The sequence below is a fragment of the Sturnira hondurensis genome, unplaced genomic scaffold (assembly GCF_014824575.4).
Source record: "Sturnira hondurensis isolate 20B ecotype Veracruz unplaced genomic scaffold, ASM1482457v3 Scaffold0006413, whole genome shotgun sequence".
Classification (NCBI taxonomy): domain Eukaryota; kingdom Metazoa; phylum Chordata; class Mammalia; order Chiroptera; family Phyllostomidae; genus Sturnira; species Sturnira hondurensis.
Window position 1 is genome coordinate 47,262,850 of NW_028079044.1, and position 26,094 is coordinate 47,288,943.

A 26,094-nucleotide genomic window follows, 5' to 3' on the forward strand; every position below is an offset into this window, starting at 1 on the left:
CTCAGGTATTGAAAGTGCTGCCCTCCACTGCTGATGAGAGTGCAGCTCAGCCCCTTCTGGCCACACCCACCCCGAGACCCTGGAAACCGTCTGTTCTAACTTCACAGACACCACGGTAGTAGGACGGGTGAAGGCTGCATTTAGAGTTCAACCTGCATTTTACTGAGACACGGCATTCACCAGTTTAGAGACAACATTTACGTGATGACGAGCAAGTCACCGCACTTCCCTGGGCCTTCCTTTCCTCCTCGGTCCGCACCACCTCCCACTGCATAGGTCTCTCACTAAGATGGAAGGCAACATCCCGGGAGGCAAGAACTCCTGGGCACTTTTTTTTTAATTGCCTTTCTCTGTGCCGCGGGGGATGATTCATTCCTCTAATTTTTCAAGGTCATTTTGAGTTTGGATTTGTTCCTTCAAAAGTCTAGCGCAGCCTCTGCAGGAATCGGCCCCAGCCCCTAGAGTGCTTGCTTTCTGAAGCTCAGCACTCAGCACTCAGCACGCAGACTCCCATTTCTGCAAAACAGACAAATCCATCAACTAACAGAAGCCCGAGAAATGACGCCTGCAGGGCTCCACGGGGCCACTCCTGGGCACGGACGGCACTCGAACATCGCTGCACTGCGGCAGAGGCAGAGACGCTCTCTCTCCTGGCTCCACCGCTCAGGCTCTCTCGCTGCCAGATAACATACACACCACGTTTTGGTTTGCTGATGGCTCTCTGGGTAATTTTAATGCTTTGCAATCTGGCCCCCTAGAAAATCTATAAAGGAAATACGCAATTCCTCGCTGCTACAGCAGATGACTACCCATCACTCAATGGAGCCAAGCTAGCTTTAAATAGGAGTAATTTATTTTTTTTATCCTCACCCAAAGGCATTTTTTTTCCATTGCTTTCAGAGAGAGAGGGGAAGAAAGAGGGGGAGGGGGAGAGAGAAACACAGATGCGAGAGAGAAGTATCAAGTAGTTGTCTCCCATCTGTGCCCGGACCCAGGATTGAATCCACAACCAAGGTATGTGCCCTTGCCCGGAATTGAACCCATGAGCTTTGGTAAACAGGACAACAATTCAACCCACTGAACCACACTGGCCAGGGCTAAATAGGTTGTAATTTTAAAGTACCACTCCATATTTTATTTTTAATTTGTAAGCTTTCACCAAGTACCTATATTGGAATACAAAGGTTATTTAAGTTATTAGGTTTGTGGCCTTGGGTACATCACTTAGTCCTTTTCAGCACTAGCTTCCTGGTTTATAAATCATGTGTATAACAATTAAAGATAAAAAAAAAAACCTCCAATGGGTTCCTGCCCTAGATGATGTAGACTAAAATAGGGCTGGTCTGGGCCACTCTCCAAACTATTTTGCATCATCTATACCTGACAGCAAAGCACTTTAAAGCACACATTTCCAATCCATGCTTACTTATTTAACCACTTATTCCTGTACTAATTCTATATAGATTGTAGGCACAGATTACATACTAATGCACTATTTATTATCAATCAATAGTTCTGACCTGAATTTTGGGGCTCCCCCAAACCCCTAAAACTGATTGAAAAGTTCTGCCTTGCCACCTAAGCATGGCATCTGTAATTCAGAATACACACAATGAAAAAGAATTTAAAAAAGAAACATGCCTGATTAGTGTTTTCTTCTTTCAGCTCATCTGAATTTTCTACAACAAATGGATCAATACTCATTTTACGTTCACAATGTGAAAAATTGAAAAGCAAGCAAACAAACAGTAAGAGCTGTTTAGAAAAATCACCCCCAGCTGCCCCCAAGGGGAAGCCCCCTGCAATTCTGCACAAAGAAAAAGAGTGTATCTGATCAGTGATCGGAAACGTGGAAGACCTGAGATGATCCGTGCGTAGTTGTCTCCGAGTGCACGTGACAATCTGGTCGTGCAAAGTCACCCTCCTCCAGCCCCTAATCTCCCTGTTTTAGGGCACTGATTATCCATGAAAAACACTTCAGATCAATAGCCACTTGCTTGATTTCCATACCCAAACAGGGCACCAGAAAATCAATAGGTAGTTACCTTCCTGGCTGAAACTTAGCTGGAGAGTCCCTCCAGTCCTGGAAATACAGACTTTGAAATTCATGTCCACACCCAAAGCACAAACAGAATTCAACACGCGCATGGCTGCTTTATAAAGGTTATCACTGAGCTCGGCCGCCTTCAAATGGGGTCTATGTGAAGACTGTCACGGGTTTGCCTCCCACGTGATCCTCCATGTGGTTCAGAGAGCATGTGCAAAAGAGGCTGGATTTAAGCAAATTGGGGGAGAATACCATGCTCAGAAATAACACCTAAGGCCCCGCCTTCCTCCAAATGCTCTGCTAGAGTTTAAGTGCAATATTTTTATTTAGGAAGAAACAATCCCAGTTTGATGAGACATAAACCATCCAAGAGCAAGGTCAACATGCAATCTGGAATAAGAGGCAGAAAGGTAAAGGCAGGCCTTAGGTTCTTGACTGACACTGCTCAGGAGGGTCTGTTCAAGGCAGAAAGGCGGGTCCTTAAAGGAAACTATAGCTGATCACCAACCTGAAGCTTTATGTAAATAGCAAAAAGGGTGAGTTGAGAACAACTGGGAACCACACTGGTGTTGTACATCTTTAACTGGCAGATATAACTTAGCAAATCTGACAGAATGAGGCGGGTTGAGGGGAGAAAAAGAGAAAAACAGGAGGTGAGGAAGAGAGCACTAAAGAACACGAAAGCAACGTGAATACCACAGGACCCCAATGCTAGTCAACGAGCACGTGGGTGTGTGAGACGGGACTGGTGCCAGTCTGTTCGTTTATCACCCGCTCACAGTGGGAGCTTTTCCGACTAAGGGCTGTTAACTCAAAGGTGTGTGTGTGTGTGTGTGTGAGAGAGAGAGAGAGAGAGAGAGAGAGAAATACCAGGGCTCCTGAAAGAATGCCAATAATTTGTAAGCACACAATACGAGTCATACATTAAGTGCACTTTATAGGTCATCAAGGATTTTCAAGGGGTGTTTTGACTCCACAGGCACTTCCTATACACACAGACTTTAAACCTGACTTCAAAGTGTGACTGGAAGGTAAATACATTTACTTTACAATGAACTGTTAAGTAGAAGGGAGCAGAAACCACGGCTTAGTCTATTAATTCTATTATCCACTCACCGCTCCAGCACTTAGTATATAGTTTTGACCAAATAAATAAAATGCTAATTTTATGTATTGAGGTATTTGAGATCTACTAACCTGAGGACACCCCTCAGTTAAATCACTTTCAGAGACGGTCATATAGGTCCAATCACCCTAAAGTAGTAACTTCCCCAAAAGCCAAGAGCGCTCTGTCAGCCCTACAGTCACTCGCTCAGTAAGGGCTCGGTAAATTAAGTACATAATAACTTCTACAATTAAAGGTCTACAGTGATAATCTGACACAGTCACTTGTAGCAGAATCATTATTCTGATACATGGCTCTTATTCTGCTTTTGGCTCTTGCCAAAATCAATTATAAATGATGGACAGCCCTGGCTGGTGTGGCTCAGTGGATTGAGAATGAGCTACGAAACAAAGAGTCACCAGTTCGATTCCCAGTCAGGGCACATGCCTGGGTTGCAGGCCAGGTTCCCAGTGGAGGCCACGTCAGAGGCAACCACACATTGATGTTTCTCTCCTTCTCTTTCTCCCTCCCTTCCCTTCTCTCTAAAAATAAATAAATAAAATCTTTTAAAAATGATGGAGAAAATGTTAAAAACAACCACCAAGCCACTGGAGAGCAAAAAAAAGGCAGAAACAGAAGGGGATAATCACTCACCCTTCAAGGAAGGGAGCTACATCAGGGAAAACCGTATTACCTGGCTTTTCACCAAAGGGGAGACCTCCCTGCACAACGGCTGGGGGGGGGTGCGGATTCAAAGTGGCATTCTATTCAGCCAAGGTGCCAGAGGTCAGAGAGAGTTTGGGGTTGCTTTAGCAGCTGGAAATCAAGGAGGAAAATTCTAGAAAGGAAGAAGTTACAGAAAGAAGAAGCCTCACATCTGTATACACCCTCCCGTCACATCCTTGGCTGCCCTTGAACTATGTATACATGAATGACACTATAAGGAGCCCAGCAGAAAACAACATGTAAAGAGTTACACAGATTTCGGAAACCTCCCAATGCTGAAGAAAAAGTCTATAATTTAAGCCCCACGAAGTTAGCATGGCTTGGTAAACACTTTGTGCTGAAAGCCCAAAAGGATCATGTCTTAGAAGTACAGAGTGTACACTGCAGGTCTCTGGGTTATATCCTAGGATTGTGAGCAAACCTAAAATAAACGTTCTTTAAGAAAGCCTTTCATATATAGGATCAAGGTGCTGGTGATCGCCAGCAATTTAACTGTGGACTAGGATAAAACACAAAACACTGCATAGGAAGATAACAGAATTCAGAGTCTTTACAACATAAAACTCACAATGTCTACCATGTAAACAGAAATTACTAGACATGCAAAGAAAGAGAAAAAAATGTAGCTGAAAATCAGGAGAGAAAAAGAACCAGAAGTAACTCAGATGTTGGATTTAGCATAGAACAACTTCAAAATAAATATTATAAATATGTTCAAAATTTATAAAAAAGGTGGATAAAATGAGTGAAAAGATGATGAATTTCAGGGCTGAAACAAATTCTAAAATGAACCAAATGGAAATCCAAGAACTAAAAAACAGTTTCTGAAATTTAAAAAAAATAATTAGATGAGACTAACAGCAGATGGACACTGCAGAAGGAATGAGCAGATAAACCTGAAGACAGGTAAGGAGAAATTATCCAAACTAAAGCACAGAGTGTATACACACTAAAAATAAAGTTTCAATGACCCATGGGATTATACCAAACAGTGGAGATGTAACTGGAATCTTAGAAAGAAAAGAGAGACTATAAGAATAAATGAAAAAAATTGAAAAAATTTGGCTGAAAATTTTCTAGCTTCAAGTTTTTGCAAGTAATTGTAATTATAAAAATTACCACTGATGATTATGTCCAGTATCACACTGCACATTTTAAATATATTCTTTCCAACTTTTACAACATGGTCAGTATTACTATTCCATTTAGAAGTGAGAAAACTGAGGCTTGAGGTGGCGTGGGGGGAAGGCAAAGAAACTTCTACACACGTGTGTGGTAGTGGATCCAAAATGACAAACTGAGTTTGTTTTGGACCTTTCAGCACTATTTTGGAAAGCTTTAAGTTGATGAGAGTGAAGGCAACCACTACCGTTATCAGGTACCTGTGCCACGTGTTATGCTTTGCAATAGTCCAATGTGGAGAAACTACTTTGTTTACGGAAATGAAGGAAAAACGGCTCAAAGTATTCTCTGACAACAAGCTTTCTAGCTACCAATCAGGGGCTAAATCAGCACGAGCCCAAGATGGAAACATACATTCTAAAAAAATTAACTCATTTTAAAATTGAGAGCACTCACTCCAGACCAGCAAAATGCAGAAAATGGGCATGCACCCTCACTGCCCACAGCTTCTTATTTCAAGTGACAGAGTATTCGAGCCAACAGATAGAACTGCAAGTTCCCACAGAGCTAAGATTATTCTGCAAAGAGATTTCAATTTTTTAAAGACAGCATTTTAAATTCTTCCAGCTGTATCCCCACACACTTTGAGGATTCCTGCTCTCCTGGATAAGCATGCCTTCTTTTGGAAAAGCCTCCTTCCTTGACCGGTCCACAGGAGCTCATTAGTTCAATTCGTTTTCACCTCTAATGCAGTAGAAATGGACCCACAAGAATGCAAAGTGCCTTGAAGGTCCAAAGTAATTTGTAGACTTTGCTCAAAACACGACCATCATCAAAAAGTATTTACAGATTTTTAATTTAAAGCTTTCTCCTGAGGGCTTAGAATTAGTTGTGGGTTTTTTGTTGTTGTTGTTGTTGTTTTTTTACTAATAGGTTTACTTTAATTAAAAAAAATCTACAAATACAAAAAAATATCCATAACACAGAGCAGTTGCTCTTTGTATACTTTTTGACATTTATGTTTCCATCTCTTTCTATTACAATTCTAACCTATTTTATCTTACTTATTTGTAGCAAGAAACTTTTCTCCTCACTGAATACCAGAGGATTAAAATGACACCATGGTAAATAAGACACCAACAATTTCCAACTCCAGCTTCAATTAATTTCATACTCTACCTTTAAATTTGAGAATATGTTAGCTGAAAAATGTAAAGTTACTTGGATATGGATAGAAACATTCACGTTCTATCCATTAAGGAAGTTAGTTTACCTTTAAAATCTTTGGTTTCATCATACACTATGAGCTATTACTTAAAATAGACAAATTAACAAAATGAAAACCCGGGCAAATATATAAAACTACTGACTACGTAATTCTAACGGAAAAGGGCGGGGGTGGGGCAATACAAGGGGAGGCAATGAGCAGCCGGCGCTCTCTTCCGGGAAGCGGGTTTTACCGGCTGCACATGATTAAAACCATGACCATAGTGTCACATCAAAACTTTCAACACACTGGCACTGTTTTCACGCTCGTATTAGTATTTTATTAAGGTACTGTTTTTCACTTGTCCAAAAAAAAGCTACGGAACTCTTTATGAAATCTAGTTATACTTTGGGAAATGAGACTTCCATTCCAACTATATCTTGGAAGCCACCGCACAATAATCAAACACACATTGGATTAGTGTGGGGGAAAAATGACTGGAGGAAAGACCCGAGAGCAGAAATGTCCTAGGTCTTCACTCCCAAGGAAAAGTGCACCTGCGTGTGTTCAGGCAATAATATATCTGTACAAAAAGATGAGAGAAGTCAACTTATGCAGCCACCTGACAGAACAGCGCGTTTGGTATACCCATGCTTACTGTGAGGCACACGTCTCTCCCACTTTGTGAAAGTGTGGACCAGGGGCGTCACACCCTTTTCCACCGGGGGCCACACCAGCCTCGCGGTGGCCTTCCAAGTGCTGAATGTAATTTCAAATTCTTAACGTTTAAGGAATAGTTACATTCATACAGTCCTAAAATTCCTTCGGCCCTTTGAAGGCAACCTCAAGGCTGACGTGGCCCCTGGTGAACCTGAGTCTGACACCCCAGGTGCTGTACGTATCGCCTTGTTTTCTGTAACAGCACTGACAAGTGGTAAGCGCTTCTTCCTCAACAGACACCAACCTACATCGGGCCTAGGGCACGTAAGCACGTGCCCCTGTCTGCAAAGCTGCTACGCTGGCCAGCACTGTTTCTACTGCTGTGACCCGGGGTCTCACACGAAGATGGAGAGCAAGATGGCAGCCAGGGCTGCAGTCACCTGGAGGTTGACTTAGGAAATCCGAGGGGTTTCCTAAGTCATCTGGGGTTTCCTCCTTCATCTGGAGGTTTTCTTTAGGAAACCTCTCTCCACAGGGCTGCTTGGGTGTCGTTGCAACATGGTGGCTCGCTCCCCACAAAAAATGACGGGGGTGGGGGAGGGGCACCCAGGTGGAAGCTCTGTCTTTTATGAAGTGGCCTTGGAAATCGCACAGCGTCATTCTGTTCATTAGAAGAGAGTTACAAGTCTGGCAAGCATTCAAGGGGAAGAGAATTACAATTTATCTTTGGAAAAATAAGTGTCAAAGACTGCAGCTTATTGAAAAACCTCTACAGTGTTCAAGAAACGACTGGCTTTTTAAAGCATGTACTAGGGAAGAGGGAGGGAGCCAGGGTGGGTGTGGAGGGACCCGTACAGCAGGCAAAGTTTCAAAATGACAATCTATTTCTCAGATTAATCAATGTCAAGCCTTCAAAACTTAGAAATAACAGAGGAAACCCAAAAGGCTCAAGAAATGCAATCCAAGCAGTCCACAGAATTCAGTTTTTTGGTGTTTTTTTTAAGTGTCCTCCTACACTGCAGGGACAGTAAGAGAAAGAGACAAATTCCCAAAGCCATTTTCAAACTAAAGGACTTCCATAGAGATAATTTGTTTCTGTAATAAAATTTCTGTGATTGCACTGTTACTAATTAATGCTGCTAGAGCTCGTGTGTAACAACAACACGATAGTTTATGGGTAAGTGTCCCCGCCAGTCTCTACCGTCTCTCCAATCACCCAAGGCGGGGGGTGGGAGTGGAGGAGAGGAGGGGTGGGTAATTTCAGACCAGAAAAACAGGAATGCTTCTTAAATCTTTAAAGAACATCAGCTGGGTTTCACGTCACTTAAGTGCTGTGAGAAAACAAGAAAATTATGAAAACACATTGGGAAAAGGTATCAGGGTTCGGCCTCTTGTGGCTTCTCTGGACGGGGCCAAAACCCCTCGGATTCCAGGGAGCCTGCCTCATGGAAAGATCTGCAGCATCGCGGTCTCACCCATCTAGCTGTTTTTTAGGGATCAAATGCCACGGGGCTGCGCACACAGCTGACCAAACACCCGGCCTGTTACAGTCGTTGGCAACCAAAGTCATCCCGGGGGTCACCCTGCTGGGAGGTCACAGAGCGATCCGTTTGTTCACGGATATTCACAGTTCGTGGGTATGTAACAGCCGTTCCCGGAGAGCTTCTCAGGGGCCTGGCCAGCCAGCGAGGGGCAATTCAGTCCACGCTCGTTGAGCCCCTGACACGTGTGAGAGGGGACACAGGCACAAAGTACCTGTGAACGGCAAAGGAGGAGTCAGCTAGGCTCTCGCTGGGTTCCTCACCGGTGTGGCACCTGCCAGAGCTGGTCCGGCTCTTTAGGCTCCAGCCCCATCATCTATAAAATGGGGGTATGGAGACCTCCCCCACAGGCTCGCCTGGCGTAACAGTACAGCATCACGCCCCAGCGAATGCGCTGTCCTCCGAGAGGTACCCTTAGTACCCTCACCTCCGGCTACGTCTGGTCCCTCTGGCCATTTCCCTCCCTACCTGTCAGCTTTCCTTCACAGCACTTCTCAGTTCCTAATTCTGCTTTCCGGTTTGATGGCCTGATTAACATTTCCCTCCCACTGGACTGGGAAGTTCACGAAGGCACAGATTCTGTGTGATTGGCCAATGCACCCAACATCCAGAATAGGAGCACGTAACAGGTGCTCAGCACGCATCTGTCAAACAAACTAACAAACTATGTTGACAAACACACAAAGTACAAAGAAGAAAGACACAGGACCAGTCCGCCCCGGGGTGCTGACGGGCCAGTGAAGCAGTCCTCTATTCTAGCTGCACATGCAAATCACTGGGGAGGAATTTCACTGTAATCCCAACACCTGGGCCCTACTGTGGAATAATTCCAGGTGTGTGGGCCTGGGGGTCCCCCGCTTTGTGTTTTCAGAGTTTTCCGGGCGATTCTAAGGAACGGCCAGGGTTGAGACTCACTGGTCTGACGCAAGGGAGACTGGTGGAGAATTGTAGCGGGGGTATGCGTCCTCCTAAAGCAGCAAAAGACCTTCCTGCGATGGTGGAAATGCCCTGTGTCTGCATGGCCCGACACTGTAGAGCCGGTCACTTGTGGCTACTGAGCAGACAGCAGGTGGCTACTGAGCGAGGACCTGAATTTTAATTTCTTATTTTAATGCATTTACATGTGAAATGCTGCCATATGTGACTAGAATATCCAATAGCACAGACCTAGGTGAAGGACACAGGAGACGTGATCCAGACGCGGGGGGCAGGGTGGGAGGTGGCCCCCAACCACGAGGAGAGGACAGTCTGGTGAGGGAAATGGCAACCAAGCTGTGCACACAGCCCCAGAACTCTCCACCTTGCACACACCCGGGCACAACCTCCCCCCGCAGCCATATCCAGGACAGCTGTGACCAAGGAAACCTGTGTTAAGGACAGGCGACGTACTCCCCTCCCCCCCAAGTAAAGGAACCTTGTGTGAGTTGCTGAACGATGTGGCTGTGTGGCAAAGGGAGGAAATGTGTCCTGAGCAGGGACACTTGAACAAAAGCAGTCCCATGGAGCCCCTGCAGGGTCTCCCTCTGGGCTCATAGGCTGAGAGCCTGGAGCACACACCATAGCACCATGGGGAAGTGACATTGATCCCTGAGCCTGATAATGGCACAGGAAGCTCTTCCTAACACCAGACTGGCCCCAGGTTGTTTGTAGAACAACAGACTTAATACAGAGAAGGAAGTCATGCTATTGCTTTAGCCGCCACTCCCCCAGCCCCCCGGGTGGCAAGCACCTACTGTGTGGCAGGTGGCTCGTTACAAGGCCTTCATTACGACTTCATTTTGTTCAGACATTGCTCTGCAACTCAGTTACTATTTTCTCATTTTACAGCAAGGCAAGTTAAGAGTCACAGAAGTTCATTTACTGGCTTTACAAGTGGTGACGAAGCTAGGATGAAAACTCAGGTCTACACTACCTTTTTTTAAAAAAATCAAGGCTGTAGAGTATTCTATTATATAATACACTATTGTTCACTCAACAAATCCCCATTTATTGTCTGTTTTTCCAAATCATAATGCTTCGGTGAGCCTACCTGTATATAAACTTTAAACAGACTTTTACTAGTGAATAATGTACAAACATGCATATAGAAAGGTATATAAGTCCTATGTGCAGCATTTAGTAAACTATCAGAGTGAACACAGCCACGTAATCACCCCCCGAACCCAGAAACAGGTAACACCAGCACCGCAGAAGCCCTGCGTCACCTCCTAGTTCCATCCCACTCTCCTCCCCAGACAGTTAGTTTCCAGCCAGGGCCTCCCACGCCGCAGGAGCTCATGGAAACGAGGCTGAGACAGAAGCTATAAATTGGGTGTATAATTTAGGCCAAGACTTAAAACGACACTTGGTCACTATGTAACTAGACAACTATCATTTGTCTACTTTAATTAGAAGTTAGTGTTTTATTGGATGCAAAGAAATGAGAGAGAGGTATCAAGGAACCAGTGTACAAAAAGTGTTAACAATTACGATTATAGAGTGTTGCAGGCCTCGGGGCTTTAAAGAAAGTGAGAGACTATTCAGCTTGCCACTCAGAGAGGCCGGGATTGCCAGCTCTGCTAAGGAGAGGAAGGCCAGAAAGTACGAAGGGTAGAGTTTTGCTTTTCTCAAAGTTCCTTTCAACGCTATACTTTTATGCCCATCATGAAGATAAATACAAATGAAATACAAATGCATGGCACTTGCTACGCTCTCAAGAGGCGGTAGGCTCTTTGCAGGCAGTAACTCATCAAGTCCCTTCGACAACCAGTTTTTACAGGGGAGAAAGTGAATGTTCAAAAAAGTGAAGAAACCGTATGGGGCAGGATGAGAAGGCAAACCTCCATCTGCCCACCTTTGAAGCCTGTGCCCCTTCCTTTAGGTCCCGCAGCCTTCCCCATGGGTTTGTTACTTTATAGACTCCCGATTTTTTAAGAGACCTGACCTCTGGGGGCAGGAGCTGGCACCGCAATAATGACAAAAGGTGTGAGCAGGACCTTGAAACTCCTTTCCCCTTGGCAAGCCTCTCCTTCCCTGGGGCGCTGGAACCTAGGAGTGGTTCTCTGTTGTTTTCTTAACTTGGTTTACTTCTTCTTACCCAGGACAACATACTTTGTTTCCAAAAGGAGAGTCACTGGACCAAAGTGAAGCTGTTTAGTGACCCGGCCTGTCCCAGGCTGGCTGGTCTGCCCAGGTCTCTGTTCCGTGTTGCTTGCCCTCTTCCCCTCTAGCTCTCACCCAGGCCTGCCAGCAACCTTGATTTTCAAATGCCGACAGGTACATTCTAGAAAGAAAAGGTCCTCATGTGTTTAACGGAGACCACTGAATTACAGGCTGACCAGCTCACACAGATATTTTAAATATCTCGTATATCGCATGTGGCAAAATCACCTATAATTCTACGAAGAATTTGAATTTAAAAAAAAGTTTTTCAATGACAGTTGATATTCAGTATTATATTCATTTTAGGTGTACAGTGTAGTGGCTAGACATTTATGTAACTTACAAAGTGATTCCCCATCCACTAGGTTCTTAATATACAATTACACAACTCATTGCAAGTAACATTTTCTTGTTACTTTGGAAATAGTAACAGGGTTGGACTGACAGAGAGAGGAAAAAAGAAAAACTGAATTTCTTTGACCTACTGGTTTTTCCATTTGGATCAAGTCTTATAAACTTAGCATCTTACAAAACAACAGAGAAAACTGGACACATTGTACACAGTTCACGTTATCTGCTTTGTCAAGTACTCACCTTGACCAGAATTGTATATTGCTTTTACAGACTTCTTCACCTTCTGTAAGGCTGTTCTATCTTGGTCTAGCGCCTAAAAGAGAAAAACAGAAGGGGAAAAAGATGTTGAAAAATTCAGTAAGTCAAAAAATAAGTATTCATTTGGAACTACATCGGTTCTGCAGAGTATAACAGTAAGGGCGAAATGCCATCTTCATTAACAATGAACAGTTTCAGAGGCTGGAAGGGCTATGGGCTGACTGGCTGTGCTACTGAGATGAAGGCAGTCATTCCACAAAGCTCAGTGTTGATGGAGGTGGATAACGTGGTCACCAGCCAGGTACTGTCCTAAGCTACACACGGGAGAGAAAATACATACAAGCCGTCTAAGAAATCCTGAGAGGCCACCTCTTTCTCCAGGAGGCTTTTCAGATGGAGGGGGAAGGCAAGCTACTCAACCAAATGACACAGACCCAGGGAACAAAGCTCGTCTTAACATGGGAGGGTGATTTCAGCCAGAGAGAAAATACTTCGGGGTTTGTTAACAAGTGGGAGGGGCCAGAAGAGCTTTTCATAACACTTCTAAATCTGAGGATCTCTTGTAGAGTTAAAAAAATTTACGGCATAGTGACAGTTGCATTTTAAAATTCCACTTATTAAAAAAGCACAGCACGGAAAATGCTACCGTGATGCTGGAACTGGACTTCAAATGACACGATCAACCAAGATGTCAGTCCCCTGGTGTCCTACGTGGCGGGGAGGGGTCCAGGGGCTTGTCACTGCTGTCCTCCATCCAGGTGATAAATACCCAACTGCATTCATCCTCCTGTGGAAACTGTACACTGTCTTGCATAACGTGCATCACACTGGAAACCAAGTTTTACAAAAGGCTGCATTCGATACAGATGTACACACATGGCGCCCCTCTCGGCTTGCCCAAGACGCCCGTGACGCACACGCGGGAACCCCCTGGATGCTGCATCAGGGTCAGGGAGGCACACGCAGCAGCAGCAGCAACAACAACAAGCCTGCATATGTCAAACTTAAAAACAGTAAATGCACACGCATAACCATGACAGCGCCTAAATCTCGAAGCCTCAGCTGAGAAGACTGAAGCCCCCCGAGGCTAAGTACCCCTCTCCCTGATGGCCGCACACAGAGTTGAAAGGGGTGAATGATGTGGCACCAGGTGCCCCCTTCTCCTGGAAAATGGCCTTCACTGCCACTGCAAACACATGGCCCAATCGGGTGCTGCCCCCACTTTGACTCCTGTTCTCTGGACACCAATGGTTGGCCAGGTGGGCACATGACCCGTACTGGGCTCAAGCTCCTTCCTAGGACTTCTGGGCTTAGGGAGAGAGGTCACAATATGCAGTGTCCATCTGGCCAGATGGGCCTGCGGCCCGGCAGTGGTCACTCTTCCAGATGTGTGAAAGAACTAGACTAGGCAGAATGTCATTACCAGAGACAAGGTGTGGACAGGGTCCTGGTGGCATCTGCGTCCTTGCTTCCAGCTGTCCCGAAGGCATATGTCACTGCTAACCTTCCTTCAGACTGAGTACATGAGACAACAGCCACGGATGCATGGTGCTAAGCCAGATGAAGCTGGGATTCTATCACTTGTACCCCAGAAACTCAAGTTTACTGAGTGAGCATGTACCGCACCAGGCATAGGCTTGGTACAGAAGACATACAAAGCAGATAAAAAATACATGCTTTCCTTATCGTTTCTCTTCACGCTGCATCTTCACAAAACCCTTGCATTTTTCAGATAAGGAAACAGGGTAGGATGACTTCAATGAATATTTGTAGGGAGTGAAGGAGGGAGGTAAAGATTTACTACTCCGCCCAAAGTCACAGACCCAGAAAAGTGCTCAGGTCACACTCCACACTAATCACCAAATCCCAACTCTAACAGGATGGTCGCATAGAAACCTGTTTTCACACTGTAACACTATTTCCACATTACGTCACATCTGTGTCCTACCTGTACCTCTCTTTACTTTTTATTTTTATGTAAATTCACTCATCTTTTTATGTATATACATCATAAAGAGCTACCATAAATGGATAACCAGGATCACTGACCAGGAACGGAAGACACCCTAGGAATGACTATGAATCTCTAACTATATAACTGCGGATCAAACCATGTCACACTAGGGATCCTGCGTGTCACATCGAGGCAAACCGTATTTTATGAGGCAGTTTCAAGGAAGAGACCCAGTTGGCGTAATTTCAAAGATCTGAGATTGGTACTTCAGGAAAAAAGGGGAACAGTAATAACATTGTAACGAATGTTTACTGTTAACTATCAAGGATGCCAAGATTCACCTAGGTTTTCTCAATTTTCACGGAAGCCTCTCAATTCATTTGAGAACTACGTACAGCCCAACTCATTTGCTGAGATGAGGAAACAGGCTTTGAAAGTCTGACTTGCCCGCTGTGCAAAGCTGCGACTTGACAACTGAACTGAGCTCCTGACCATGACCCGGCCCTGCGTGGCACTGGCACCGGTGATGAACAGAACTGAAGAGAGTCGCATCCGAAGCGGGGACTATCACCAGCTTTCAGAGACAAAGTCAGGCTAAAAAATTACGAGACACTGAGGTTGCCAGCGGTGTGTGAGGGAAAGAGAGAAATGCAAGTGTGCGAATGAGCACAGATTTAAGAGATCAAACCCATCCTCTGGTGGCCTGCTTTTGTAGCAACAACATTTAAAAATAACCCTAAAGTCACCACTTCTTTTTTATAGATACGTTATTGCCGGGGGTTTCCTGATGAAGAGCCCTGGGCCTTAGAGAAGCAGAGGAGCAGTAAAGCAGCCAAGGGCCGCCCACCGAGTAAGCGAGGGAGAGCCCACCCTGCTGCTCCAACCACGTCGTTTAGCCATCCCAGAAGGCACGCCCATGTCTCCCCTGGACAGTCCCTCGGTTATTTTGGGAAAGGAGAAGATCTACTTCTGGAAGAGAGGAGCTGTCAGTTCAACTCTGGGAAGGGACGGTCACACCAGGATGGGTCTAAGGGGACTCACTGAATGGGTACCAACGTCCACACGTCGTTGGGAGTTACTGACTGCCAATAACAAACAGCTGTGGAAGAGCTCGGCCGTGACATTTCATGAGACATTTTATGAGCTATCTGCTACCCTCCTTTTTTTCCCTGGGAACAGTCTCAGAATTTATGGTGCATTTTTACCAACTCATCTATAAACTAACAGGGTGTCAAGTTCACATACTTACTTTCATAGGTTATTAGAAACATCCGCATTTGACAGCTCCAGTCACAGTTAAGGCTGGGTGACACTTCTCTTTTCACACTCTGGTATTTGGCCATTGGCAAAAGAAGCCAAGGAAAATGCACTTGGAAGGGCTCCGTGTGTAAGAGAGCCCGGGGACACTGTCACTCAGACAGGACTCCCTCCAGAAACACGCATGTCTAAATGTGCAGCAAAGCGCCACCCCCTCAGCTGCCAGACAAGCAACACCTGCAGTGACAGCCTTCGAAATGCCGTGTACATGAACTTGAACATGGGCTAAGAGAAAAGTGGCATTAGATCTCTCAGCCCATTAAAGGTATGTTACGACGGCTGAACAATTCAAAAGGGTGTGTCTGTGTATGTGTGTGTGTGTGTGTGAGAGAGAGAGACAGAGACAGAGACAGAGAGAGAGAGACAAGGAGGATGAATTAACAAATCAAGGAGAATACACTTATCTCTAATAATAGAATAGTATTATCCCTATTTAAAATTTTGCAAGACAAGAACGTCGCATTCTCTCCACCACTAAAGAGCAGAGACATTAACCTAGAACCGCACTCCAGCTGGGACTAGGGCACTTCTGCCTTTTACTGCATGCACAGTCCTGACAAGTCCAGGCACCTGAACACGCAGGAAAGACAGGGAGGGACTGCTGGAGAAACCACCATGCTGACAGAGGCATTATGTGAGAGCTGGCAACCAGAGGATGCAGGGCAATGATACAGACAGATATAAGGGCGAATGGTTCCTCACGCGGCCGAGGCCCCGACATCCTAGGGGCACGTGGGAGTCCAGCCACGCTTGCTCCCAACCCGGGGCACTTGCACCAGCTGCTCCTCTGCCCAGCACTCTCGTCCCCGGGCTCCTTGGATGACCAGCTTTCTCCTGCACAGACACAAAGCCCTTCCTGGGAGTGGCCTCCCACCACCCACCCAGAGCAGCACACATGCAGCCCACCTGGCTACTCTCTAACCCACCTCACCCTCTCCCCCAAGGCACTAGCACCCCGGAAATGATCCTGCTCCGGACTTGTTCACTTCCGTGATCCTTATCTCCCTCTGCTCACGTGACCTGCTGCAGTTGAATTCCCATTCCCAGTGCCTCGCTGACAGATAGATGGTAGATGCTCAAAAATGCTTAGGAAATAGAGTAACAAATAGCGCCTAAATGAATTCTTCAGTATGCTCAGTTCCACAAAACAGAAAAGTATGCCAAACAAGCCTCGCCTTGAAACTGGTTAAGGTAACTTCTGAACTCAAGAAAACCTGGCTCTCTGTAATTCCCCCCACCCCCAATGTTTTTGCATAGCCAAAGTGTGAATGTACGTATAAACTGTTCGATGGCACAGACTGGATTTACACACTTTAAGTTAGTTTTGTACCTTAAAGTGGTTATTTGAGCAAATGCCTTAAAAAACACTTTATTGAAAAATATAATACTTATGTTAAATAAGCAATGGCAATACTATTGTTATTATTCATTAAGATGTTCAATGTTAGAACTACTCTCCAAGTCTATGGCACCTTTGTTTCAATACATATTCAAGTGGAAAAAGCTGCTCTTACTCTGGGTAGATGGGATTTTTGAAAATAAGCATAAGTCTTAGGAGCTAAATCCTCTGTGTACACTTATGGAGAAAGGAAACAGTGGCTAACAATAAAATAGCAGCACAGAACATCTCAGAGATACGCCGAGGGTCAAACCTCTCATCCACCTTCCCGAGACACTGAGGATTAAATACAACAATGGGTGCTGCACGCGGCCAGCACCCAGCCCTGCACAGGGAAGCACTTAGAACCTGCTGGCCATCTCTCCCCTCACCTCTGAAGGTGCTTCTAAAGGAGAAATTCTTGAAATGCTTGGAGCAGTCACAGCAAAACATCTCTGTAACAAGCACTCCTGCTAGCAAAGCGATTTCTTCAATGAAAAGAATCTGTACTCACTTGGGAAAAAAGGAAGTGTTTCTATTTATTACTTTATAGTTGCACTCGGAGAGGCAATTTTGAAATTGCACTTTAATAGATGCACTTGCCCCATAACCACCGCAAAGCAAATGATCACCTATGTGCAATTCCTTTCACGGGGAAAGCAAAGGGCAGAGCACGCAGCCTCCTACTGGTGCAGACCTGACTGCCTCAGCCCTCAGCTGGTTGCGCAGTCACACTACCTTGCGTTTGGAGGTAGGCTGGGTGCCTCATTCACATTCTCTGAGGATGAAACTGATACAAGTTCTCATGCCGCCTCACAGCCAAATCAGTAAATTGTTTATCCACCGTAAGGCCCCACACATGGCAATGCGTGAGTGTATCATTGTAACATAACTGAGAGATAAACCCAGAAAGTGATCCAGTGTGATAACGAAGCACACGTGAATAAAGGTGCCAGAAGCGAGAATGATGAAATAGGACTATTTCCCCAAAAACATGAAGGGGCGGACTAACCATGCAAGGGAGTATTTGCCCCGAGGATCGTCACACGTGGGTTTTGTATCATTCGCTTGCTTAATCACATTAGTAACTGTGCCTGGCATACACAGAACACTACTTTGCTGGGAACTGGTCTGAGTTTGCAAACCAAATACTGCATCTACCTCCCCTTCTCCAGCTGCACGGCCCCCACTTCCACCTGCACGGCCCCCACTTCCACCTGCCAGAGCAAAACAACAACAAAACCTTCACTGTAATAGTAAACAGGAAGCCTGGCACTGCTTTTGATAACAGCAATGAAGGAAGTTATTCATGAAGTATTAATCCGTGCTGGCCTGGGGCTTTACCCACACTTCCCGTACCAATCCACTCTTTACTTTGTCTTTTAGGTACCCGTGTCTCTTCCCCTGTTCAATCAGCTAGCAGTTCTCAAAAGATAATACTGAGGTTTCTTTCTTTGCATAGAAGATGCTCTGTAAGAATTTACTGAATTGAATGAAAGGAAAACGTGCACACACACACACACACACACAAGGGAGAAAGAATGAATGAATCCATTGTCGTGAGAGTAAAACCCAGGTCCCTGCGGCTGCCTGCAAGGCCCTCTGTGCCCTGGCCCCGCTGCCCTGACGCCGGTTCCCACACTCCTCACTACTCGTGTCTATTCCACGCCCACAGTTCTCCTGCACCAGCCAGCTCGTTCCCACCTCAGAGCCCCTGCAGTTGCTGACCTCTGCCAAGATGCTTTTCTCAGAACTCTCCCTCAGATCTCAAGGGGCCTGGCCTGGGCCTTCTCTCCCCCTCCAGCTTTCAGCGCAGATGCTGGAAGTGCAGCCCCTGCTAATTCAGGAAGCGGAAGTACGCACAGGGCGCTGAGAGTCGTCCCGTGTGACAGCTCCCTGACACCAGTGTCACGGTGAGGTTCCAACGCCACAGAGTACCAGCACAGACAACCTGCAGACGGGCCACAGCAGCTTATAGGAAAGGAAGCACAGGTCGTCATTTGTTAGTTTCAAGATTAGTATGAATTGAATGAGGCTGCCACACAAGGGGAAATGATCAACCTAAAAAATTTTTAATTTGCATCATGCAGCCAAAAAATGGAAAGTTGGCATGCCGTTTACAAATACAGGTTTTAAGCCATTTACCTGTGCTATTTTAGTCTAGACAAAGGGTCCTTCTGACTCAGGTTCTCCTGTGTCCACACCGATTTCATTCAGAAACACTTCCAGTGCTCTGCTCTACCTACGGTTGGAGGACAATTTAACCCACGACAGCAAAGACCTGGAGATGCTAAACTGCTAACTAAGGGTTTGGGCCCCACTTGAGAAGTCACTTCACAGTTCATGTCTGCAGCCACGATTCCATGGAGCACCTTCACAAATACAGCCTGAACATCCTAAGGACCGAGTCCATCCAGGCAAGAGAATACCACCAACCTATCACTGAGCCACAGAAAAGGTGCTGCAGAGAAGAGGAACTCACGAGAGCCCACTCCCGTGTGTCTGCAGGACCTACCCGTGGGGGGCGCACACATCTCGAGGGCAGGAACCCTGCTGGGCCCAGAGCAGGGGCTCAGTAAACACCATCGGTCAAACGAACCTGCCTCTAGGTGAAGTGTCTAGAATTAAAGGTGTCAAAAACAAGACGAGTAGAAAACACTGTGGTTTGTTTCTCACGTGCTATTCACTTTAAAAACCCAAGTGTTCGTTCCTATGGCTTGAAGGAAGCACCATCCTAACCAAGATCAACACAGCAGCACGAATGGGTATTTCTGACTTGGGCGACGCCTGCAGAAATGTTTCCTCATCTGCAAGGCTCATCCTGCCTGTCCAAAGTCAGCCACGTCTACGAGGCATCAATGATGAGGGCCGCGGCCGGGACGAAGCACGCTGCCCTCAATGAGCCACCCTGCAGCGGCAGAGGGGACCTTCCAGAGGAGCCCAGAGCGAAATTTGGGCTGTGCGCGGTGCAGGGCCCATCCACCCTGCGCAGCCCCTCCAGGGGTGGGGGCAGGCCCAGAGGGGAAGTCACTGCCCTGAGAGAGAAGGCGGAGGTCGCTTTCATATTCAGTACCTTCTGCTAAACCGCTGCCTCTTGCACTGTGAACAGAGGAAGTGGAGCACTCACGCCCCCTGACGTGAAGCCTGCCTTCACAAAGAAGCTTCCACCGGTTCTGTGATGAGACCCCACCCTGTCTCTAAGGGCTGAGCAGGGCCTTGCTTTTCTCTGTGAAGCTCATTCTCTGCACGTGGAAGGCTGGAGCCCTCGCTGGCCCCACGCCCGCTGGCACTAGTTACCACGGGGGGACCACGGTTCTACATGGTCACCAATATTCTGGCATCCACCATCACTTGTTCACAGGTGTTTACCCACCCCTACCCCTGACTTGGAAGAAGCGGAGCCTGGCCGGAGAGCCAGGTGCCACCTGGAGACATGTGTTGCCAGAGCTAAGAGCACAGGCTCTGAGGCCCGGAGACCCGGCATCAACCACTTGCTGCTTGGCTCCGTGTGACCGTGGTCAACCCAGTCATTCCTGCTGATCCTCACACTTTCCTCTCACGGCAGCTGGCACAGACAAGGGTGTCCTTCTTCTCTTCCTTTCCCGCACTGTCCTCGGACTTTTATACTGACTGGCTCTGGCCTCCCTTGTCCCGCTTTTGATGTTGAGGCTAAAATGGCACAGATGTGGCTTCTACGTAGGATTGATCTTACTGTTCACAGTAACCCCGAGGAGGTCCTGTTACAGACAAAGAGATTACAGCCAGTCAGAGACGGAGTGAAGGTTCAGCTGGAGCCTCCCTGACCCGAAGGCCTGCCTTCAGAAGCGTCACGCTCTCCAGTCTTCCAACCAGACACAGTGGGGGCCAGGGGAAGGGGTGCCTTCAAGGAAACCAAAGAAGCTCAGGACTCAGGAGCCAGGCAACCCAACCACTTCAGAGTCCTTTACCCCCTCATTGCAGGGGTCCTCTGTGAAGGAGCAATTTGCTTGAGGATCTAGAGGAGCTCTTTAAGGAGGGGGTGGGGGCACAAAAAGCAAAGTGGGGAGAAGTCACTGGGCTGCCCACCTACCACCTCGCATTGGTCCCTCAGCTAACTCTTGTGCTTGGGCTGGCGGGTGTCAGTCAAAACCACCAGGCAGCTTAGCTTGGCTCCAGTGCACCCTGGGAAGGGTAGCATCACAGACTTCACCAACTGAGAACCACAGACTGGACACTGGGCATCGTTTGCACAGAAACTTATTGCTGGCATGTGCAGCGCACACAGAAAATAGGATCAACATTAATAACTAATCTCAGTAACACACTGGGATGCACAGGCTTGTGAAAGTTTCTGGGAACACTTTAAAATGTCAGCGACTTATTGAAAAAACACTCCTGAGGGTGACTGGTAGAAAAATCCTTAAAAAGAATTGTCTGGTTTATCCTTGGAGGTCAGCAAAGAAAACAGGAGCTAATCTTAAGGAGAGGGCTAAGCTCTGGCCAATGTAGCCCAGTTGGTTAGAGCATCGTCCTGTAACCAGAAGGTTGTGGATTTGATCCCTGGTCCAGCCGCATATAGGAGGCAACTGATCAATGCTTCTCTTTTGCATTGATGTTTCTCTCTCTCCATGCTTCTCCCTCAAAAAGCAATGAAAAAAAATGTCCTTGAGGAAGGATAAGAAAAAGAGGTTTTTGATTAAAAACAGAGGGGGTGGCACTTAGCTTCTCTACCTGGTATTTCTGATCCAGCTCTAGCCCACAGAAAGTGTCTAGTCTTTGCTGAGAAATGGGAGGAGGATGGTGAGGAGCACCCCCAGACAGGGCCTGTCTATCCATAACTATCTCTGGCACTCAGATGCCAAGGTCCACACTGGATGGGGAGATATCTGGCAAAGACGAGACACTCTCCTTCTTCAAGGTGGGGAGAAAAAAATCAAACAAGTATACACCAGCATTTCTAAGCAGAAATGTGCTTGGTGTCTGAAGCCTCGAGGGGACCAGGTGGCTGAAGCAAGCAGCCACGTGGAAGATCCAGAGATGCACTGGAGCCAGGTCACGCAGCCACGTGGAAGATCCAGAGATGCACTGGAGCCAGGTCACGCTGGAAGGAGAGGCAACCGGCAGGAGTTTGGGTTTTATTCCGAAGGCAGTGGTAGGTTGAAGACAGAGCCAGTGGGGTTTTAGAAGAATGTGGTGATTAGTCCTGATCTCCGAAATAACGATTGATGTGTTGGGAATGGAAAGAACAGGGCTGGAAAGGGAAGAGCCGGTAAGCTGGGTATTTCGCAAACAGAACTTCTCTTTAAGTACTTCTGTTGTGGCTCAATGGACTTCCTCGTCCAGGACCACACCCCGAACTTCAGGCTTCCTGCTAAAAGTCGCCTGTCCCCTCCACACCCATTCAGCACCTCAGTGGATGGCACCAAGAAGCTCAGCCAGGCCCCCTTTGTCAGCTGTCCAGAATCCAGACACCAGGGGGACCCGTCCCCACCTCGGCCCGCTGCTCTCAGACTACCTTCTGCAGACGCCCACTCATGTCCCCCCTTTCACTTTACCTCTGAGTGAGCGGTGCCCAACACACCTAGGCCCTTTCTGAGCTCTGCTGCTCTGGAAATGCTAATTTCAGCGACCAGAATTCTCTTTCCTCAAAAATATTTCTATCTTTTGCTTCTTCTTCACCATCCCCTTAATAGTTTTACAAGACTCGTGCTCAGCCGTCAAGACTGGGTTGTATTAGGTTTTCGGCAAAAGCTTCCCCCTCCCGCTGCAGGAGTCACTCTCTCTCCACACCCCCACCCCCTGCTATGCCACCGCTCAGCAGAACGACTTCTGTCTGACACTTCTACGTCCAACCAATGGCAGCCATTAATCTACGACACTACCTAAATATCCACTTCCTTTCCCCACTCACAGAGCCAGCTTCCTGAGCCTCTCCAGGGCTGCGCTGTGGCCAGGACACCTTGACAGTCACCGTGCACAGACAGAACCCCAAGCACAATTGGGGTCATGGGCATCTCCACCCAACTCTGCCTCTCAGACCGCTTGGATCCCCAGATTCCTGATCGGTAAATTTGAAAAACTGGACCAATCTGCAGTCTCTCCTGGCTCTATCTTGTAAAAAGTCAGTTTTTTTCAGGTCTTAGAGACACTACGTGCACTAATTCAACTAACTCTTTCAGCAGGGAGATTCTGTTCTCAGGGGGAGACACTGTAGTGTTTTGAAAGCAGGGCAGTCGGCGTCCACGGTGAAAGGCCCCAGGGAAGGACCTTACATTTCAGGTCTCTATGCAAAGAGGGGAAACCGCAGCACTGGCCTCAGAGTCTAATTCCAGCCATTTCTGCATCCATTCTGGACCTTCTTGGTCCTCCAAGACATGTTTTGAAAAGTTCACCTTGAAGTCTGTATTCAAAGACTCTATCAAGCATAGACAACAGGCACGAATAGTGCCTTTTCTTAGATGAAGAAACTGAGCCAGAGCCAGTGTCCAGGGCCAAAACACTAGTGAGTGGCTAAAGCAGGCTTTTCATCCCGAAAAGTCTAGCTCCTAAATCTGTGTTCTTCCTGCCACATCTGAGGGCCTCTGCACTTACAACACGCACTTTATCCCACTCCTTATCACGCCCAAGTCTGCCCCGCACTCAGATGTCACCGCCCCACCTTCTAAGGAGGGAGGCTGGAAGGGAAAACAAGTCATCACCCACGGGTGACATCTCTGTCCCAGCTGAGTAGAGACCTCTCGTGTGTCTCCAAAGTAAACATCAGAGCGGCTGATTGCTGATCTGGCCATCATTAAGTAATGCTTTTTATTAAGACAGACAGACCTCATTCGACGGAGGAAACCAAGAAACCCCCAGTTACGCATTTGCATGAAGATTACTAAAAACGAGGAATTGTGTCTCATGAAAAACATGATCGTTGAAAAGGCTGATTTACGATTTAAAAACAAGGAAATGAGTTAAAGTGGCATTTCCTATACTGTGATTTGTAGCAAACTGATTTTGAGAAATGCTGGCCAAATACGCTGGGGAAAAAGGCTGGGACAAATTAGGAAACACATTATAGGCTAACTATACCTTCCCTCTGGGTACTCACCACACATCAGAATACAAAAAGACTGGGATATAACCCAGCAATTCTCAACTAAGGCAACCTAAATGATTAATTAAACTCAGAATACTTTCTTTTTTGTCCCTACAGAATAATGTTGAGACATCAACACAGGAAACTGTGTTTTTAAAAAATCTAACAGTTAATCCTCAAAATATTTACTATGTATATCTGTTAAAGAGATCTAATGATTTTTCTAATGTCAATAACAGATATTACCAGGAAAAAGATAAATGACTTTAATAAATTTTGAACAAAACCAGATAAAAGATCTAAGAGGGAAACGTGAACAAATTACAACAGCAATGGCATCTGTAATGTAAAATTAGTATGTGGAGTTCTTATTTGGCTGGGACAGAGACCCAGAAGAATACGGACAAAAGACATTAACACGAAAATTGAAAACAGTCAATAGTAAATAATTATGTACTAATCATGTAATTATGAAAATAGTAAAAAATAGTAAATTGAAATAGTATTAATAATAGTAATGTGCAAATAATTTCAATCACACTGAAAAGTTTTAATTTCCAACTAAAACAAGTCTGGGGTATCTTTTCATCTTTCTAAAGCTGTTCAAGTAGGAAAATAACAACAAGGAATGGAGAAGCTTCTGAGAAAACAGAAACGATCCACAGAAAGGAAAAACTGTATCCAAGTCACAAAACTGCTCCTTCATTTACTCCGGGTAACTACAAAACCACCATGCCTCCTTCAACAAGAAACAAAAACGAGATACTGTAAAACACATCGCCAGGTGTCACAGTATAAAAAGAAATAACCCAAACGCACTAACGGAACTGGCGAAGCCAAACAGGAGACAAATAGTAGGAGGGCTTAGCTATGGTCTCTGAAAATTACACGTGCAATCTTAGCAAGGGTAAGAACTGGCAGTTAGGGAAAGTCTTTTTTGTGATCCATGCAAGTATATAAAATACCTTTAGAATGTAAAAGTACATATATGATAAAGATGTGTCATAGTTTAGAGAGAAATGTCAAGTTTAGAGAGACACACAGAGATGTTGAAAAGTACTTGCCAGCCAGGACTGTTATGAGCAGGACATTTTTTTTCCTTTAAAATAATTCGCTTATACGGTACCATAAGGATTTAGTATTAAAATGTTTATAGCCTTTTAAGAGTGTCACGTGAAACGATCAATGTCGTTTTTCTCAGCCATTGCTAGAGAGCCAACAAGATGTTACCTTTCATTAAAAAAACGAGGAAGAAACAGTACATATTCTCGGTGATTTCCTTGTTGCCTCACGAACTGTACATTTAAAAATTAGTAGAATATTGTGTTCCCAGAGCTCCTGTCTGGGGCCGGAGAGAAAGCTGTAATCACAGCAATTACCTTGTGAACCTCTAATTTCTGTTGTAGTCTAACATTCGGCGGGGCGCACCCACCCACAAGTACCATGGCTTTTTCATCCTGAAGCAATTTCAGCTCCATTCTTAGGAAAATAATAATTATAGGTACAACGAGATATTTAAAGACCAAAAAAAAAAAAAAAAGTCATGAGAACACCATTTCCCTGTTATATCATGATGAGAGTTCCTTGAGAGAATTAAAACCTAGACCAGCAAGGAGACTCCTGAGTCCCATTTTTCACGATCTTTAGCATGTAGGAGTTGTTTGCTCCACCTCTGTAACAGAGTAGTTTTTGCTAGCGAACAGATTAGGGCTCACAGAGCTAGAGTCAGCCTTTCGGCTTCCCACCAGCTCTGAGGTTCTACAATGCCCTCCCAAACCTGTATGTCCCGGTCTTCGCCCCACAATTCAAAATACAGTACCGATGGCTCTTAGTCATTTTGGCTTAATCACATGAATTTATCTAAAATGGAGATCCACGTAATTGCTGATTAGATGCTGGGAATTTAAATGGTGGCTGAGATCCCAGAATTCGGAGCTCTGCTACTAACTACATAACCAGGCCCAGTTCCTTAACCCAGCTGTACCTCAGTAACCCAGTTCAGAGTTACATGGATTAAGTGAGTTAACCACGTAAATGAAGAGTTCAGAACAGTGCTTGGAGGAGAGGGAACTCTCTACAAACGTTTAACTAGAATTTGCAGGGGCAGGTACAGTTTCAAGAGGTGTGGAGTTAGCAAGAACCACTCTGCATCGTTGGTGGTAACCCTATGGAAGGAAAAGGAGAGGGATGTGTAGAGGTACAACCTGCCACCCCCCCAGACTGG

The 26,094-nt window shown here is 46.0% G+C and overlaps 1 protein-coding gene across 3 annotated transcripts in view; it reads right to left on the reverse strand.

Annotated features, from left to right (window-relative positions):
- Positions 1 to 26,094, reverse strand: part of ASAP1 (ArfGAP with SH3 domain, ankyrin repeat and PH domain 1) — a 274,738-nt gene that overhangs the window by 103,427 nt on the left and 145,217 nt on the right. For all 3 annotated transcript variants that reach the window (XM_037048557.1, XM_037048556.1, XM_037048559.1), the window contains one exon: positions 12,144 to 12,216. In XM_037048557.1, coding sequence (XP_036904452.1) covers positions 12,144 to 12,216 — 73 coding nt within the window. The remainder of the gene's footprint in view (positions 1 to 12,143; positions 12,217 to 26,094) is intronic.